Raw genomic sequence first — 16,193 nt, forward strand, 5'->3', positions numbered from 1 at the left:
ATTTCACTTTCAAGATGCGAGTGGATTTGGATAAAGATTATTCAAAAAGCTTACCCGATAAACAAAACTAATTACAAGACTATTGACATCCATTAGAGATGGCAAATAAAGCCATCTCGATTGCGTTGGCATCTTATTTCAGGCCATTCAAGACGTATTGAGACTCAACATTAAAACTCTACGTTATTCTTCTTGTAATAATAGTGATTTTAATTATTCTAAGAAGGTTGATTCGAATACGTTGTGGTCCAAATGAATTATTAGGTTGTCCTTAAGCATGTAAGCCAACTTAAATAACTAAAACCAACCAAACCATTAGCACTACATGAACAACGATGGCTTCTGAACAAATCCAGAGGAACGGTTTAAGACAAATATAACTACATACATCACAACGCCACCAAGGAATAAATGATGTCTAACACAAAACCTGATACAACAGAAATTAAAGAATAATCAACATTAAACATGTCCACCTTGCCTAGCACACTTCACAAGTGCTTTGATGCTCATAACTAACGGAGACCATAGCTATGACGGCTTGCCCAAGTTCGGCCATTTCCATGATCTAAGTTTGATGAAACCCGTTTCCCTTCACCATGGGATAAGCATCGTTTTCTCCTGGAAAGCTGTTCTGATGGTAGACAACCACGGCGTTGAGAACCTCGGAAGGATGATATATGGCGAAGATAATGGCCACGAAAACCATCAGGAGAGCATCCAGAACATATATATATATTTCTGTTTGCAATAGGGAACCGTCATTCCCTTGGGCATATTCAGCCATGCGAAACACTGACCTAATCATGATGAATAGACTTGTACCATAAAGCACCCAGATGAACCTATGCCATGGTGCGCTTATGGCCATAGATTTCTGAGTTGGTCGCCGCATTAATCGAACATGAAAGACCAACGTGACAACCATGAAGAACCCGAAAAACAGTACTTGGATCGCGAGCCCAAGGAGGATAACGTTGTTGCCGAGGCTCTGGGAGGACGGTGTCTTTGCGGTTGCCAACATGCCACCTCCTAAAATCCAGTTTGTTAACCACATATCGTCTCAACTGTTGTCGTATTCTTGAGCAACTAACCTCCGCCTTGTCCGAAAAAGGATAAGATGTCTCCCAAAAGGAAGAACTTTGTAAGCCATCTTGTTCTAATTAACGAATATCGGTCGGCTTCCAGTAGCCTTATCAATCTACCAAGAACCATGTAAATCGAGGCCGCGAAAAAGGTAGGTCCGAGTAGCGTCATAATACTTTGTAGAATGTATGGCATCAGAGTCCAGTTGGGGGTTTGCTTTGCAGACAAAAGTCGAGCGACATATCCACCAGCTTCAACTAATTTGAATATAAATTATTAGCGAAATGCGAGGATGAAGAGCCCGTGGGAGTCATTTGTGTCTTACCTAAACATCCTATCAAGAATGGAATAAAAAACCAAGACCTGCTCTGAATGATTTGTTGTAGGTGGCGACCTGATGCAACAGTAAAGAGGACGGCGAAGATAACCGCTCCTGCGACGGACGGGTTGTAGTGATAATACAAGTAGCCTGCCATAATGACTTTGGTCTCTAGTTGTTCACACAATGGTCGTCAATACCAGTAGCCGTCGAAAGAGGTAAATGATATCGGAAAGAGGACATAGAATTTCCACTCAACTGTCAGGACGAGCCACTAGGTCTCTATATATTCTTGTTCTGCGAGGTATTCATCCTGAGACTTGAAAGCTAAGCATGAGGCTATGGGACGTTGTCCTCGTAAAACCGCTTGATCTGCAAACCGGAACGTATCCATTAGCCCTCAGCATTTCATGCACTGACTTGACAATAACGTATGATTGCCCCTTTTTTGCTGCTACCTCGGGAAAAACGCCCGATATCAGTTACACATCTAACAATAGGCACGACAGTTATGATTTTATGATTGCGAACTTGTCAAAATGAACCTGCCTCAGCCTGGCTCTTTGATATACGACGTATTTGGTGGGGCCAGGAGGCTTCCAAGCGCCCCGCAACTCTGAGCATCGACACCCATGTCGACGGCGTGTAACCTTAGTACTGTGGGCTTTGCTAGCGGACACTACTAAGGTTAGCTTGCAGATTAGAGGGTCCAACACATAATTGGCACGCCGCACATATCGAGAAAAAAATATCGAAGGTAGGATTCCGCTTGGATTTAAAGTCAAAAATCTTAGGGACTCCGTACTAATGTATAAAAACGTCTGTTGGGCTGTTCATGGCACATTTGCGCCAAAGGAAGACTCTCATTACATCCTTCAACACCATTGGACCAGCAAATAGTCGGGTTCTCATTGAATCCTCATTACATTCTTCTAGGTTTTAGTAAAGAGAGATCTCAGGGCTCATGATATCGGTGAGTGCACAGCGCTTAAAATGAGTCGTGCCTGACGTGGGCCAATATACATGGATAGAATTTCAATAACGTGTGCAAGAAAGGAGCATGTTGAGGCCGATAATAGTACATTCGCAATATATAACTTTCATTCTGGAGGCGTGCTGATGTGAACAATCCACCACAATTACCTATTCAGAACACAGATCATGATGGAGCCCAACGAATCTCTTCTTGAGCCCAATTGACCCAATGTCCGTGTTCATCGTCCAGTCGCCTCAAAATGCGGTTCATCAATCGCCATCCCCAACCTTCCAACCACCAATAATTTTCCAAACGTCTCAATAATACACAAAAGAATGCCAAGATACACATGGCCTCATTATTTCCATTTCTTAGTAAATCCAGATACGTGTCTGGAATACTATACAGCCAGATAAAAACACCGCTAAGCTTGTATTCATTATTGTAGTTCCCCTCGTAAAATAACGAAAAGCTGCGTTTCAGATCATTCAGTGACCCCAAGAGAATCGAGAGCGTTGCTTTGTTGCCAATGAACTTAGCGTTCAAGTTCTGCTCGAGCTCCTGGAACGCATGGTTCTCGAATTGACGAGAACTCCAGACATCATGTGCTCGAACACCGGGCTCAAATATACAACTGAAGAAAGATAGCAAGCGCTCTTGCCTGAAACTCAATATGGGGCGGATACCACGGAATATCTGGATCCACTGAGGGAGCACGGAGCTTTCTGTGATAAAGGAGTCGATCGGATGCGTGGGTTGTGCACAGGCGAAAATTGTAGTAACAATCCCAAAGAGAAGCAGGGGTGCAGAATTCTCAGATGTGAGACTCGAGATTCTCGGGAGAGCTGTGTTCAGAGAGGAGTTGTGATGCACGTAGGCTTTTGCCACATACAGTTCTCTTGCATCTGGCTTCATACGTGCCACGTGCAAACTTGCTAGAGATAAAATACCATGAAGAACGTAACTCGTTGCAAAACCCATCCGTGGAACCTCCACGGCCCAGAAAGTCTTGGACAGCAGGCCATCGGAAAATCTTACACAGTTGCATACTGTGAAGTGGTGAAGAAGCTCGAGATCTGTCGATGTGAACCATGATGGAGATTGATTCGAGAAGCCCAAGTTCAGTGCAGGCTCGGTAGCTGCGAGTTCATGCTGCTTTGTCGTCCAGATACCCGCAGACAAGTCACATGTGACTCCGTGCTTTAGGCACTTCTGACATGAAGGCCGTGTTTCATCACACTATGAAAAGAATAATGTTAATTGGTGGCAGGTATGGCAGGATATAAACGTGAAGGCGCCTGACCTTAACCTTCCGCCTTTTACAAGTCCGACATCCGGTTTTAGATTTAGGGGCGCGCCTTCGGTTGTGCTGCGTGGATAATGTCATGTCTGTAGAAGATGATGGGCTGAAAGATATCGCATTGCACATCTATTTAAATGCTGCGACCACTACTCATTTCTATGATCACAGCTTTAGCATTAATAAAAAAAAATACGAGCGGATGGCAAGGGTTGTGCTCACTCGTTTCAGTACCTGAGAAAGGCGCTAGGACACTCCTTGGGGCATCGTTTTGTAGGCTACATAGTCTAGACTCTAGAGAAGCAACCTGGAGCGAATCAGAAGACGAGAAATACGCGTATTCTTATCCATTACGGAACCAACGTACTCCACATGGCACGGATTAAAGTAGTCTGCCAATGGCGACTCTGCTAATCAAAATAGGCAAACGCTAGTTATCTAGAAGGACAACGAAGATACGCTAAGAATTTACAGCTAAGTTGCTTTCGAAACCTCCTATGGGTTAGCGACTCGCTATTAGATAATTGGACGTTATATGGGCGGGAAAACTAAGTACTGTAGAGCTAATTCCGATGCATCGCCCAAGTCACCAGCTCAGGCGTCTTCACAAGCTAAATTACGGTAGTTATTGCTGGTTTGTTCGGTAAAACAGATCGCATTGGCAGCATCGGATTATTTTATCTCACGAACAGGGTACAATGTTTGCAAAACCTACGGTAGCCACCACACTGGCAATCTGGTTGGCTGAATGCTGGTTTGTTTCCCCCACGTCTCTGTCCCCGCTCACATTTGATCATAATCCACTCGAAAGCATCAGGAAAAGGTTATCAACGTTTACCAAGCAAGCGAGAGGAATATGCGCAGGAGGATTAAGTTTTCACACCTCATTACGGTTTTGCTAATATGCGGTCACTCTTGCTATACTTACTTGATTGTAAGAGCACATGACAGTCGATGTGCCAGCTTTAATCGCGTCCGCGAAGGGCCAGAGATATAGTTCATGAAGTGTTCGATCATCAATATCAGAAGAAATGGCGTCGATGACGGTGCCATTCTCCAAGGTTGTTGATGTTCGATGGGTTTCCTGTTCGTTTCCAATCATGTGTTTGGAGCAAGCTTGCACACCAGTAGATTGAACGCCGACGACTGAAGCGTTCATAAATACACCGGCAAGGTAAGGACCCGGACCGAAACCTTCCCAAGCGCGACCACCAAAGGCGCTTCTCCCTAGGGGTCCAGTGGAAGGGCTACATGATAATCAGCGAACCTGGTCGATACTTATAGTAAAGGAACTCACCCCAGAAAGACGTGTGAGCCCTTTGCCCTAAACTCATCCCCAAGTGCTACACCTCGACCAGTACACAAGATTGCGGTCCCACGTAGCTGCCGCAGTGATCCCAGAAGGGAACACAATAGCACCATCCGAGCGTGGAAAACCGGTCGGTTACTCTGAGAAACAGATGCCCGAGAAGTTGAGGCGCGAAATTGCTCCTACAGAGCCGACGCAGGCCAGTCCCGGGGACGAGTAACCACCAGTCACTATGCCAATCTTTTCGGTGATGCTCAGCTGCGCCACGAAGTCGACAGCCTTTTTCAACGCCTCTTCCCATGATGTTCACACTATTCAGCACATTTACGAAATATAGCCTGGCTTGGTACCGACAAATGATTGATTGCTGGGACAATCCGGCCCCTAAGATCAACGGCGGTGCAACTGCCACCATGACTGCAGTGGCCAGAACCTTCCAGAAATGCACCATGACCGTTCGATGATAAGGTACTTTGCGTAAAAGTTTCAAGTGAAAGATGCTGTGGGTTTCAAAATAACAGGTTCATATATAGTTTCTCACCGCTTCAATTGCCATTCATAAACACTTTGTGCTGACAAGCCCGACTGGTAGATCTGTGGGATCTTATGCATTATCCATCTGGGTACACAACCTTCGGAACTTCGAGTATCAGAGCCAGTGGCCACTCCCAGGTGGTGGATTCGACGATGTCATTATCGTTGGCAGCGGCAGTAATTGGGGCGAGGTCATGGAGGCGGCAGCTGCTGCTGGACGGTCTTGTGTGAGCGGTCAAGACCACACAGTTGGTCTGGGTGGATTCATCGGAGCTGGAGGTCATGGACCTTTGTCTAGCCAGTACGGATTGTCGGCCGATAACGTCTATTAGGCCACCGTTGTTACCACATCCGGTGAAATCCTGCTCGCGAACGATCAAGAAAACCAAGACCTCCTGTGGGCCATTCGTGGTGGTGGACCTGGACTGTATGGTGTTGTCACCGAGTAAGTATTCAGGACCCACCCTATACCCGAGACCGTGGTGGCAACGAAGCTGGCTCTATACATGACTGCCAACAGCACCGCATACAACACAAGCTGGATCGGTCTCTCTGCTTTCATGAAGAGTCTGCCCGACTCGATGGATGCCGGATTGACTGGCAGCGCTTATATCTCGGGCGGATCTGCGATTGGTGCTTCGTTCGTGATGACTTATTTTAGATACAATATGACATCTGATAATATCACCTCGTTACTAGAGCCCGTGGTTACAACCATGAAGGCCGTGGACAGCAACAACGACCTTGCCGTCAGCTTGTCTGATCCGATCGTATATTCAAGTTACATGGACTTTTTCTACTACCTGCAAACAACCGCTTCTGGTGCTGGCGCTGCCAGTCTTATCTCGAGCCGCATATTAGGTCGTGCTGATTTGTCTGACCTTTCGAATTCAAAACTGCAAAATCACTTACAGAATATCATGCAAACCAACACTGAGGGAGGTGCGTCACAGATGATTATTGGTCTTCAGTGGGGCATGGGACCTGCGCAGGTGGCGTTTAACATGCGCGGGGCCTTGAATCCTGCATGGAGGACCGGCTATGTTCATACTATCGTCACTGACTATCCCATTGATACGACGCTTGCCCCACAGGACGCGCTGAACGCTGCAGCGGTTTGGACAGAAGAGGTCAAAGAAGCTGACTTTCGAGATTGGGCGCCGACAGCCGGCGCTTATCTCAACGAGGCGAACCCTTTTGCCTCATCGTGGAAGCAAGACTTTTACGGCGAGAACTATGATCGTTTGTTGGAACTTAAGGATAATTACGACACGACTTACAGCCTCTACGTTACTGCTGGTGTTGGCAGCGACAGTTGGGATTACAATCTCACTACTGGAAAATTGTGCTGTAAGGCTTAGTTGTATTGTCTATATTTTAGACCCCAACACGTATGTTATGATACCATCCAATCGCCTATTGCCGTTGTTCTTAATACATTGTATCCTATGATGTGCAAGTTATTTTGAAGCCTTTATGCTCTTACACGGAAAATAAATTGAATGTATGGATGGTGAAGAGATTGCGCCGTTGAGATCACAATGCCGGCTGTTGGTCTCATTATAGCACCCTGTTCAACATCGCCTTTGGTAAAAGGGGACATAATTTCTGTCCATACAGCCTCATCAACATGCGCCAGAGAAAATTTCTATATATCATGTATTGAATGAGTGCAGTCCATCTTTATCTTAAGTTAGTGTGGTTTGAGGTTGGGACTTTTGCATGATCCACTTGTCGCATAGCTTCAACTACACCAGGCTTGTAAATCAAGATTGTGCGGTACAGATGTTCGGGTCGTAAGCTCAGATATCTTCCTCCTCTATATCGTAGGCTAACGGTCGCTGCCCTACTCCAAGCTTGCCGAGATTGGCTGTCTCGTAAATCCAAAGTCCGCCTTTCATCAGCAGCTCATTGGCCCGGAGGCGCCAAGGGGGGATCTTCTCGCGAACTGTTCCATTGCGTTCTGCAGTCCGCAGCATTTCTTCAGTCCTAACTTTCCGTCTATTTTCGTACAAACTGAGCGATTCATGGACTGGTATATCCTTCTCGAGGGCTTTAGAGAGGAGGAATGCGTCTTCAAGAGCCATAGAAACTCCCTGACTTGCGTGCGGTGGCATGGCATGTGCCGCATCTCCTAGGATGAGGCAACGTCCTTTACACCATGGTCTTCCCGTAGGGACTTTGTATACGGGGTAGAATCGAATAGCATCCGTGGACCGTGCAATATCACGTATTAAGTTTGTCCACTCAGCGTCTGCGTCTCCAAAGAGACCCAGCATCATTGTAATGGCATTCTCAACTTCTTCTTTGCTCCGATGTTCCCATCCATCTCGGACGTCGTCAGTCTTTGGGGCCGGTACCTCGCGCGAAAAGAACCAGTAGAGCAAGTCTCCAGCATTCGTAGCCGGGCTTACTGCAAACAGTCCATCGGCTGTTAAAGTTGCGTGAAGGGTGTCGATCGCCGAGGCTGCAGGAGGAAGACTCACGGTTGGCACCATAGAGTACATGTTTGCAATGCCGGAATACTCGGGCAAGCAATCGGGGTCCACATAAAGCCTCCGAATGGCCGAATGAATACCATCACAGCCTAGGAGAAGGTCGCTAGTGTCTTTTGTGCCGTCAGAGAAAGAAACAGTAACACGGTCGTCGTTTTCTTCGACCTTGGTCACGTGTTTACTGTAATGGATCGGAATTTCGGCGGCCGCCACGGCTTCAAGAAGAACATCCATCAAGTCTGTTCTTCTGATCCTCAGATAGCCAAATCCGGTTTTTTCCTTGCTCCATGACACCATGTCCATTTTCCCCACCACTGTACCCTGCAACGAATGCACCACCAAAGCAGATGTCTCTGCACCTCGGGCAGCTACTTTCTGGAAAAGCCCAAGACGATCAAGCAAACGCAGACCATTGGAGGGGATACCGACTGCCCCTCCAAGTGTGGTAGGCTCAGAGCGGATTTCATAGACAACGGGACTTATGTGATTGAATTGTCGAAGCCGAAGTGCCGTCAGCAAACCTGCTGGCCCAGCTCCGATGATAATCGCCTAGTTGGGAACGGTGTCAAAATTTATTAGTAAGTAAGTGATGCCAGTGTTAACTCACCTTTTGGACGCTGCTCATTTTACTACTTCGCTTGGAGTGTCGTTGAATCCTGGCTTAGAAATTCCTTGTTAGGATGCATGTTGAAGCTGGCCAGAAACGGCAGTCTTTATGTAAGATCCAAAATGAGTGGCAGTATATGGTCGGGATATAGGGAAGTATGGTAGGCCGATGCATTTGTTATTAATTACAAGCAATTCGTACTTAGCAGGGGTCAGCAAAATAAATGCCCTAGCCACATGGTGACTTCTGTATTAACACTACAATTCCGACAACCTTTGTTGAATTATGCCTGCAACTATATTAGCGAAGTGACAAGACAGCTGCCATTGGTCGGTTTTGAGTTTGACTAAGCTGACTAGCTAACATGAAAATGCTGCCTCAAGCGCTAAAGGAGGATTCAAACGGGCATTTCGGATTTTAGTGCACAGCGATGGACGATTTGTCGTACTAGTATTAGAGTCTTGGCAAGAATGGAGACAAGCACGGATTGTAGGATAATGTCCGTAAGGCCGTCGTAACAATTATGGTGTATCGGCTTTTCAGATGAAACTTGCCAGGGGTTTTCTCATTCAAGCAGCTCCAGACAATTATCAGTCCTGAGCGAAACTCGTGACAGAGAGATTGCGATTATAGGGGCAGGGATTTGTATTGGTACACCCTATTTGGTGCTATGCATTTTGAGGACATCAACGTATGGCAGTGTCTTTCCTTGGCGGTAGCGCTTGGCCAACGATCAGTTGCTTGCTGCATTTATGGGGCTAACAAGAAGGGTGCAGCAGACAGGATTGCACAGCGAAGATCTTTTTCTCAGCATATTTGCTATTTTCTTGGTAATCTCTGAATATTAGCAATGTTTTTAAAAACCGCACAAGCACATTAAATAACGAAAGTTTCCAATGGTAGCATTTCTCAACACTTGTTGAATAAATTTACCGTAAGTCGAACAGTCTAAAGGTATTGTCCAGACACGTCTGAGTCTTCAAAAGTTTGCTGTGTTGTTCATATCTTTCCGACTTTTACTGAACTTGCTCGTCAGAAGTGTCTGGAAGGGAATGCACCCTTGTTGGCGTGTGTTCATTGGATTCTGTTCGACATATCAAATGGCGCAATCCACGCACGGTAATACTGAACATTCCCTAGCCCGATACCCTTATTCCATCATGACATTGCCACAGGGTCGAATAGGAATTCATGTAGTGCAAAATACTGATCATCTGAGTTATGGTAATTTTGGTATTCACAGCATGTCTAGTACCGCTTTTCCTATTCTTGTCCCCGGGCTACTCTAGACGCTTCAAGGACTTTGCAAGATGGTTTACATTTTCCCCCCTCTTCCTACTTTCAACACTATACGTATTTTTAAATGCCATTATTTATAACTTTCCTCGGCTCACTCAAATGTCTCTAGCTAATTATAATCGTTGGAACTCTGTAAGAGAGCCTGCATTCTGGCGGTTAGATGGCTCTCAAGCATAATGTCGTAATCCTTAGTGGTGACTTGGAGCCAAAATGAGCATATGAATAATGGGACAACGAGCAGCTAGAAGTCCCAAAAACTATGAAGAAGTGTGTTCAATGATTCTCGATAAGTTTATACTTCCTGCCTAGCATATAAATGATCATTGCTACATTACAAGTTTCTCGGCTAGTTGACAATCGCCCACAATTGGTTGTCATCTTTTCAGCTTAGCTTTCTTTTGACTGGAATATATTACGACGGTCCGGCTGGCAGCTTGAGACGGATTGAATCAGAACCTGTCGAGTCCTGGCATGGGTTTAAGTTGCGTTAGAATATAACTAATAAGACTTGCGAATGTTTCAACAATAGATTCAAAAGATTAATGCAAGCCATGTTCATATATATGGAATCTTTCTCGGTGCGCTTTCAAGTCAGAACGTTATTACCTGTACTCGGATATGAAATTTGTGAGCTCCTGTCTCACCCATCTTGATCTTTGAGTCCGAGGAGAGAGTTAAGAGCAGTATTGTCGATAAATAGCAATTGAAGTCTAAGTACGGCAGAATTTATATTGTTCATTATGAAAAGTCTTACATCCCTACTGCATCCCAAATTTCAATCCAACCTCGCTCAAATTCAAGATCAGTATCGCCGTGGACGTGACAGACACCATACTAGATCGCAGCACCAGAGAGGCTGGCGCATGCTCGTGGTACTCTGGCGTATACCTGTTGATATCTGTGCTGGTGGTGATGTCGCTACTATATTTGACCCAAGTGACCAAGCACCCAACCTACATTGACGATCAGAAGGATCTAAGGTCCTCTGAATGAACATTGAAAGGCAATGTCTTATTTTCAGAATAATATTGATGGACAATATGTATCCTCAATTGGGAAATGCTTATACCCGGTTGGTTGTATACGTGCTCATGGTGCTATTACCTTGATCACCCGTCGGCGTTGCTTCACGTGCTTACAGCAAGTGATGTTTGTTCAGATAGCCGTGGTGTGGTTACATCGCGAGATGCGGGGCATGGGCTTCAATCAGCAAATCGTTCCCCTGAACAGAGTTGTCCAATCATCGGCGTCAGCATAACCATCATGCTTCGCACCTGTAACAACATTCGCCTGTCATTCGTTGGGAAGTAGGCCCTTGTTCGAATGGAAATACCACCAACGCATGGGCAGCCATATCTGGGTTGCTTTCGATGCATCTCGAGGTCAGACTTTCGCCTCATTCATGCGAGCGCCACTGCCGCGATGCTACCCCATTTCGGCGCTCCCACCCTGAAGGTGCACAACGGCCATGTGCTGTAGGATCAAGTGAACTTGTGCTCAAAGACATCGTGGAGCAATCACCAGTTCTCATTGCCCACGTGTTAATCCCCTCGGAGCGTGGACTGCATTTTCATGTTTTGCTGGCCTCTCGCCGCTGAGTCTTTAAAAAGGGAATGATTCCAGATCCTGTAACATTTCTTGGACGTTTATATATACACACACTAACAGCCCCATATTCTTGGTGTGGCGAAAGTTTATAAATTTTTCATTTTCACCTATGCTGGGTTGAGATTCTTGCGCATTCTGAGCGGATTTTCCCAACCGGTTTGGAAAAGTTCCGCAACCATTGCGGTGGCTTTGACGAGCGCCGGTGAATTGCAACAAAAACTCCATTCTGCTTATGCCTTAAGAATCAGCTTATTAACGGAAATACTGACGACCTATCAACAATTATACTCAGTATGCGCACATTTGTTTCGGTGGCTAATTTGGCTTTTGCCACTGTTGCATCTGCCATAAATTGTAATGGCAATGCCGCTCTTTGCGACCGGAAATATAGCAACGTCACTTTCGTTGGAGCTCACAACTCGCCATTTGTTGGTGCGCTGCCCACTCAAAACCAACTCAGCGATGTGACTGCACAGTTGAATAAAGGGATTCGGTTTCTCACAGCTCAGACTCATGATAAGGATGGAGCAGTTCAGTTGTGCCATACAGAATGCGGACTGGAAGATGCCGGCACACTTCAATCCTACCTGAGCACGATCAAGACGTGGCTAGATGGCAATACGAATGAAGTTGTCACACTTCTCCTTACCAACGGAGATGCAATAGATCTCAGCAAGTTCTCAGATGCATTCAAAGCTAGCGGATTGGATACCTACACCTACGCGCCGACTGCCGACCTGTCTCTGGCTGATTGGCCTACGTTGGGAGAGATTGTTGCCAGCAAGAAGAGACTAATCGTATTCATGGGTATGTAAGACTTGTCTCATTGAAGGTAATTCAGTTATTAGTATCGTGTACTTATGCCCAAGATAGATTATAACGCCGACATATCAAAGGTCAGCTACATCTTGGACGAATTCAAGTACTACTTTGAGACGCCATTCGATCCCACAGACTCACAACTCCTCGAATGTAATATCGACAGACCCTCAGGAGCGTCCGCTAACGGACGGATGTATCTCGTCAACCACAATCTTAATGCCGAAGTGTTCGGTATATCCATACCCGACATTGGAGCGGCTTCCAAGACGAATTCGGAGTCTTCTATTCTGGCTCATTCCGACATATGTATTGGCAAATACAGCAGAGATCCTAATGTTATTCTCGTAAGTTCGGGCCCGAGATATTACAGGCTATGCTCTTGCTACGAATTGCTAACAGATGATAGCTCGACTACATCAGTCTTGGAAACCCGATCGCAGCACAAAATACTCTGAACGAAATTTGATTACCTGTGGAAGCCAAATAGACTCCTGCTGCGTGTTAGTTAGGCTAAGGTACAATTTATAGTCTACAGTTTTGCGGACGCTAAACACATCGTAAATGTGTTTAAGTCAGGCATTTTGTACTTTCTCTAAATTTACCTGTTACACTCATTCCTCCAAAGGGCACTGCTCTTAGGCCTTAGCTGTATTATTCTGTCCTCAGCCAATACCGGCTGTGGGTGACATCAAGTGCACGTACCGTTCGACCTCGCACCACTGACTCAATTCATCAACAGTATGACTCGCAAGTATAGAAGAAATCGACTATTTAGTCTAATACATTGTTCTATGGAAGTATGAAGTTTAAGACCTACAACTACTAAGGGGACTAGAATAGAGGTTTTCGTGCGCACAATTGGTGACAGCAGTGCGGTGTTGGTAACCCCAACCATTGTAAGTACTGTGCATCAAACGTGAATGATTTCAACGGAGCAAGAACCTTTTCTTTTTCTTTTTCCTCTGCATATATAAGATGCTTCCATACGCGAGGACGGATGTATCCCGCTCCGGGAAAGCACCCCACAGCGGCTTTTCGGCCTGCTCCCATTTATGGTACCGAAACCTAAATCGGCCAGCCATGAGCTCATTGAACGGTAAACAGAAATACAGGCGAATGAGATTGGCTAGAAGTCGTAGAAGCCATCTAAAAGCCTTCTCGCTTCTAATTTTATCTCTTGGAACTCGGCAGCGGGGTTGGTCGGCGGTTAGCAATAGCTTGAAACTATGCCTGCTGGCCAATGAGACCTCGAACAATCTAAGACACACGATCTCCAACCAATTACAATGCGACGCCAATGCCAAGTGACGCCCCATTTAGCGCTGCAGATTCAGTGAAAGCGCTAATTCGGGTGTAAGGCACAATGATGCTGTATAGACTTATAAGCAGGGGAAAGAAGCTGAGAGTCGGTATTGCAGGGTGATGGACATGTTGGATATTGAGACTTTGATTTCCTCTTCAAAATCAGGAACAATCCTGCTGTGCAGTATCTCTTCTTGTTAATCGCAATCTTCAAACCTTTCTTATCTACTGTACGCATCTGGGAAGTTAGGCTGGCCTATCCACTATGCAATTTCCCGCTGTAGTACCCCTGGCGGGGCTTTTTCGTAAGTTACCACACAGCCATCACCACTCAATTGGCCTCGCTCTTCGCACAGCACTGCAGCGACGACAAATAAACGTTTTCTTCGAGAGTACTGACCATTCACCTAAGTGTCATGTTTCGCTACCAGTTCAGGTGCTCAGAGCACGAAGTCTACCACGAACAGTACATTGCCATCACTATTTATTAGTCCATCTGGAGACATCGCATTTGCCCTCAACGTGCCGCACGACTCAACGACGGATCTATTTTTTTCTCTGATGATACCAAAGTCAGTAACATGGGGTGCTATCGGCCTGGGGTCCTCCAAGATGGCGGGGTCCCTTATCTTGATGGCATACTCATCCTCGTCCGGCAAAAACGTTACGCTCTCGCCTCGACTGGCGTCCGGACATTCAGAGCCAGTGTACAGTCCCGACATCAAGATCGAGGCTCTGGAAGGAACTGGTCTCATCGACGACACGAGATATGTCTTCAACGGGCGCTGCTCGAACTGCCGATCCTGGAACGGCGGCAGTGTCGACGTGGTCAGCAAGTCGCAGAGCTTCTTGTATGCAACGGGACCTGATGGCGACATCGATTCGGACGCACTGGATGCGCCGCTCAAGATGCATCTGACATATGGCAATTTCAAATTGGACATGGTCCATGCCACGACGTCCACTGATGCGGCGCCGATCATCCCCATCACGAACACCACTGATCTGGTTGCGACTGTACAGGGACTGTCAAAAACGGGTGTGCGAGATATCGCAGCACAAGCACATGCCGTTATTATGATTTTCTGTTTTGTCGGGCTTTTCCCTTTCGGCATTCTGGTGGTGCGGCTTGGCAATTGGGTAAGATGGCATGCCGTCAATCAAGGCCTGGCAGCAATCGGCGTTATAATTGGATTCGGGCTCGGGGTTCATATTAGCTCTTTTTACAACAGGGTGAGTACCTCTGAATATCCCTCGACGAGCACAGGATTAACGAAGAATAGTCTAAAGGCTTTGGCGACGCTCACCAGGTTATCGGCATTCTGCTCTTTATCCTTGTCCTCGGCCAATTCGTCCTGGGTTTCATGCATCACCGAATTTACAAGAAGACGCAACAGCCGACAAAACTCGCGCCGGTGCATGTGTGGATGGGCAGGGTAATCATACCCGTCGGAGTAATCAACGCATTTCTGTATGTAACAACTGAGTGCAATAGGACTGTCTGGTCTGGGGCTAACATATTTGCAGTGGTTTCCGCTTCGCTCAGAGCCCACAGTACAACTACATTCTGGCTGGACTAGTGATCTTCTTTTTCCCCGTGTTTGCCTTAATACTTATCACGAAGAAGTTTATTCAGAAGCGCAGGAACAAGAACAAGGCTGCATCTGGTGAGGAAGGTGGTGGTTACAACCTGGAGCCATGGCGCGCGCCTGAAGGACAAGCAGGCTTTGGACAGAACGCAACTATCACGGCCGCACCGAATGAGCATGCCGTGCCGATGCCCGCGCAGCCAGACATGGCAACGTTTGCGAATTACCAGAACAATGGGAATAAACGTGATATAGGACCACAGCAGTCGGTCCGGGAATATGTATGAGAGGAATCGAGATGGTTTCCGCTTCATTGAGGTCGTGTATAATGGGATGTATAGGGTAGACATCATTGTGCCTACAGTTCACACGAATTGAATCATGATACACCCACCTTTAATAACGCGCCGTACGTGAACTTCATTTCCGTAATCTACAAACTAGGGTAGCACGACCACAGCAACACACCGCTTCCCCTAAGTCTGATTTAGCCGGACTTCGTCAAGCGATCTCCACACCCAACTCTTGTCTGCTATTGTTCCACCATTTATTAACCATGACTGTGTCTTCCCTTACTCTGATATTTCCGTCATTCTGAGCTTCATCTATCGGGGTAATTTGACATTTGGGAAAAGCTATATCACGGTCGCAACAACACCGGCCACTTGACCTCAAGCATAAAACCGCCACTTTCTCTGTACATTTCACCACAGATGACGGCTTCTCCCATCATAGTCCTAGCTACAAGCAAGTGATCTATTCCACGGGTCTGACTTCCATGGTCTACCTATCATACAACATCATCAAAAAACGACTATGCTTTGTACTTCACGCCGTGAGAAGTGCTCTCGCCAATTCATCAATCGAAACATGTATGACGTGGGCTAACGACTGGTTTATAAGGAAGCACCACGAAATCCTTAGCAATCAACACAAATATCCCATCT

At 46.3% G+C, this 16,193-nt stretch overlaps 7 protein-coding genes across 7 annotated transcripts; 3 read left to right on the forward strand and 4 right to left on the reverse strand.

Moving 5' to 3' along the window:
• Positions 1–363: 363 nt before the first annotated feature.
• On the reverse strand, positions 364–2,013 carry BKA67DRAFT_562059 (RTA1 like protein-domain-containing protein). Its single transcript, XM_046102571.1, has 3 exons — positions 1,412–2,013; positions 1,095–1,343; positions 364–1,032 (listed from the first exon to the last, which is right to left on the reverse strand). The coding sequence occupies exons 1-3, from the start codon at positions 1,560–1,562 to the stop codon at positions 569–571; spliced, it is 864 nt and encodes a 287-aa protein (XP_045960138.1). The 5' UTR covers positions 1,563–2,013; the 3' UTR covers positions 364–568.
• A 551-nt stretch (positions 2,014–2,564) lies between these two features.
• Positions 2,565–3,768, reverse strand: BKA67DRAFT_534779 (uncharacterized protein; the record flags this gene model as incomplete). The annotated part of the gene is made up of 2 exons (XM_046099918.1): positions 2,565–3,620; positions 3,685–3,768. The coding sequence occupies 2 exons, from the start codon at positions 3,766–3,768 to the stop codon at positions 2,565–2,567; spliced, it is 1,140 nt and encodes a 379-aa protein (XP_045960139.1).
• An 811-nt stretch (positions 3,769–4,579) lies between these two features.
• On the reverse strand, positions 4,580–4,891 carry BKA67DRAFT_514904 (glycoside hydrolase; the record flags this gene model as incomplete). Its single annotated transcript, XM_046097679.1, has 1 exon — positions 4,580–4,891. A coding segment is annotated over one exon (312 nt), but the record flags the coding sequence as incomplete, so codon positions are not given.
• A 401-nt stretch (positions 4,892–5,292) lies between these two features.
• BKA67DRAFT_657776 (uncharacterized protein) lies at positions 5,293–6,885 on the forward strand (the record flags this gene model as incomplete). The annotated part of the gene is made up of 4 exons (XM_046107167.1): positions 5,293–5,445; positions 5,524–5,751; positions 5,857–5,969; positions 6,045–6,885. 4 exons carry the CDS (start codon positions 5,293–5,295, stop codon positions 6,883–6,885), a joined length of 1,335 nt encoding a protein of 444 aa, XP_045960141.1.
• A 441-nt stretch (positions 6,886–7,326) lies between these two features.
• On the reverse strand, positions 7,327–8,644 carry BKA67DRAFT_657777 (FAD binding domain protein; the record flags this gene model as incomplete). Its single annotated transcript, XM_046107168.1, has 2 exons — positions 7,327–8,568; positions 8,627–8,644. 2 exons carry the CDS (start codon positions 8,642–8,644, stop codon positions 7,327–7,329), a joined length of 1,260 nt encoding a protein of 419 aa, XP_045960142.1.
• A 3,182-nt stretch (positions 8,645–11,826) lies between these two features.
• BKA67DRAFT_516307 (PLC-like phosphodiesterase) lies at positions 11,827–12,821 on the forward strand (the record flags this gene model as incomplete). Its single annotated transcript, XM_046097798.1, has 3 exons — positions 11,827–12,340; positions 12,407–12,699; positions 12,762–12,821. The coding sequence occupies 3 exons, from the start codon at positions 11,827–11,829 to the stop codon at positions 12,819–12,821; spliced, it is 867 nt and encodes a 288-aa protein (XP_045960143.1).
• A 1,199-nt stretch (positions 12,822–14,020) lies between these two features.
• Positions 14,021–15,638, forward strand: BKA67DRAFT_690602 (uncharacterized protein). The gene is made up of 3 exons (XM_046109141.1): positions 14,021–14,890; positions 14,941–15,128; positions 15,185–15,638. Exons 1-3 carry the CDS (start codon positions 14,219–14,221, stop codon positions 15,531–15,533), a joined length of 1,209 nt encoding a protein of 402 aa, XP_045960144.1. The 5' UTR covers positions 14,021–14,218; the 3' UTR covers positions 15,534–15,638.
• Positions 15,639–16,193: the final 555 nt, after the last annotated feature.

Source organism: Truncatella angustata (assembly GCF_020726525.1).
Source record: "Truncatella angustata strain MPI-SDFR-AT-0073 chromosome Unknown BKA67scaffold_3, whole genome shotgun sequence".
Lineage (NCBI taxonomy): Eukaryota > Fungi > Ascomycota > Sordariomycetes > Amphisphaeriales > Sporocadaceae > Truncatella > Truncatella angustata.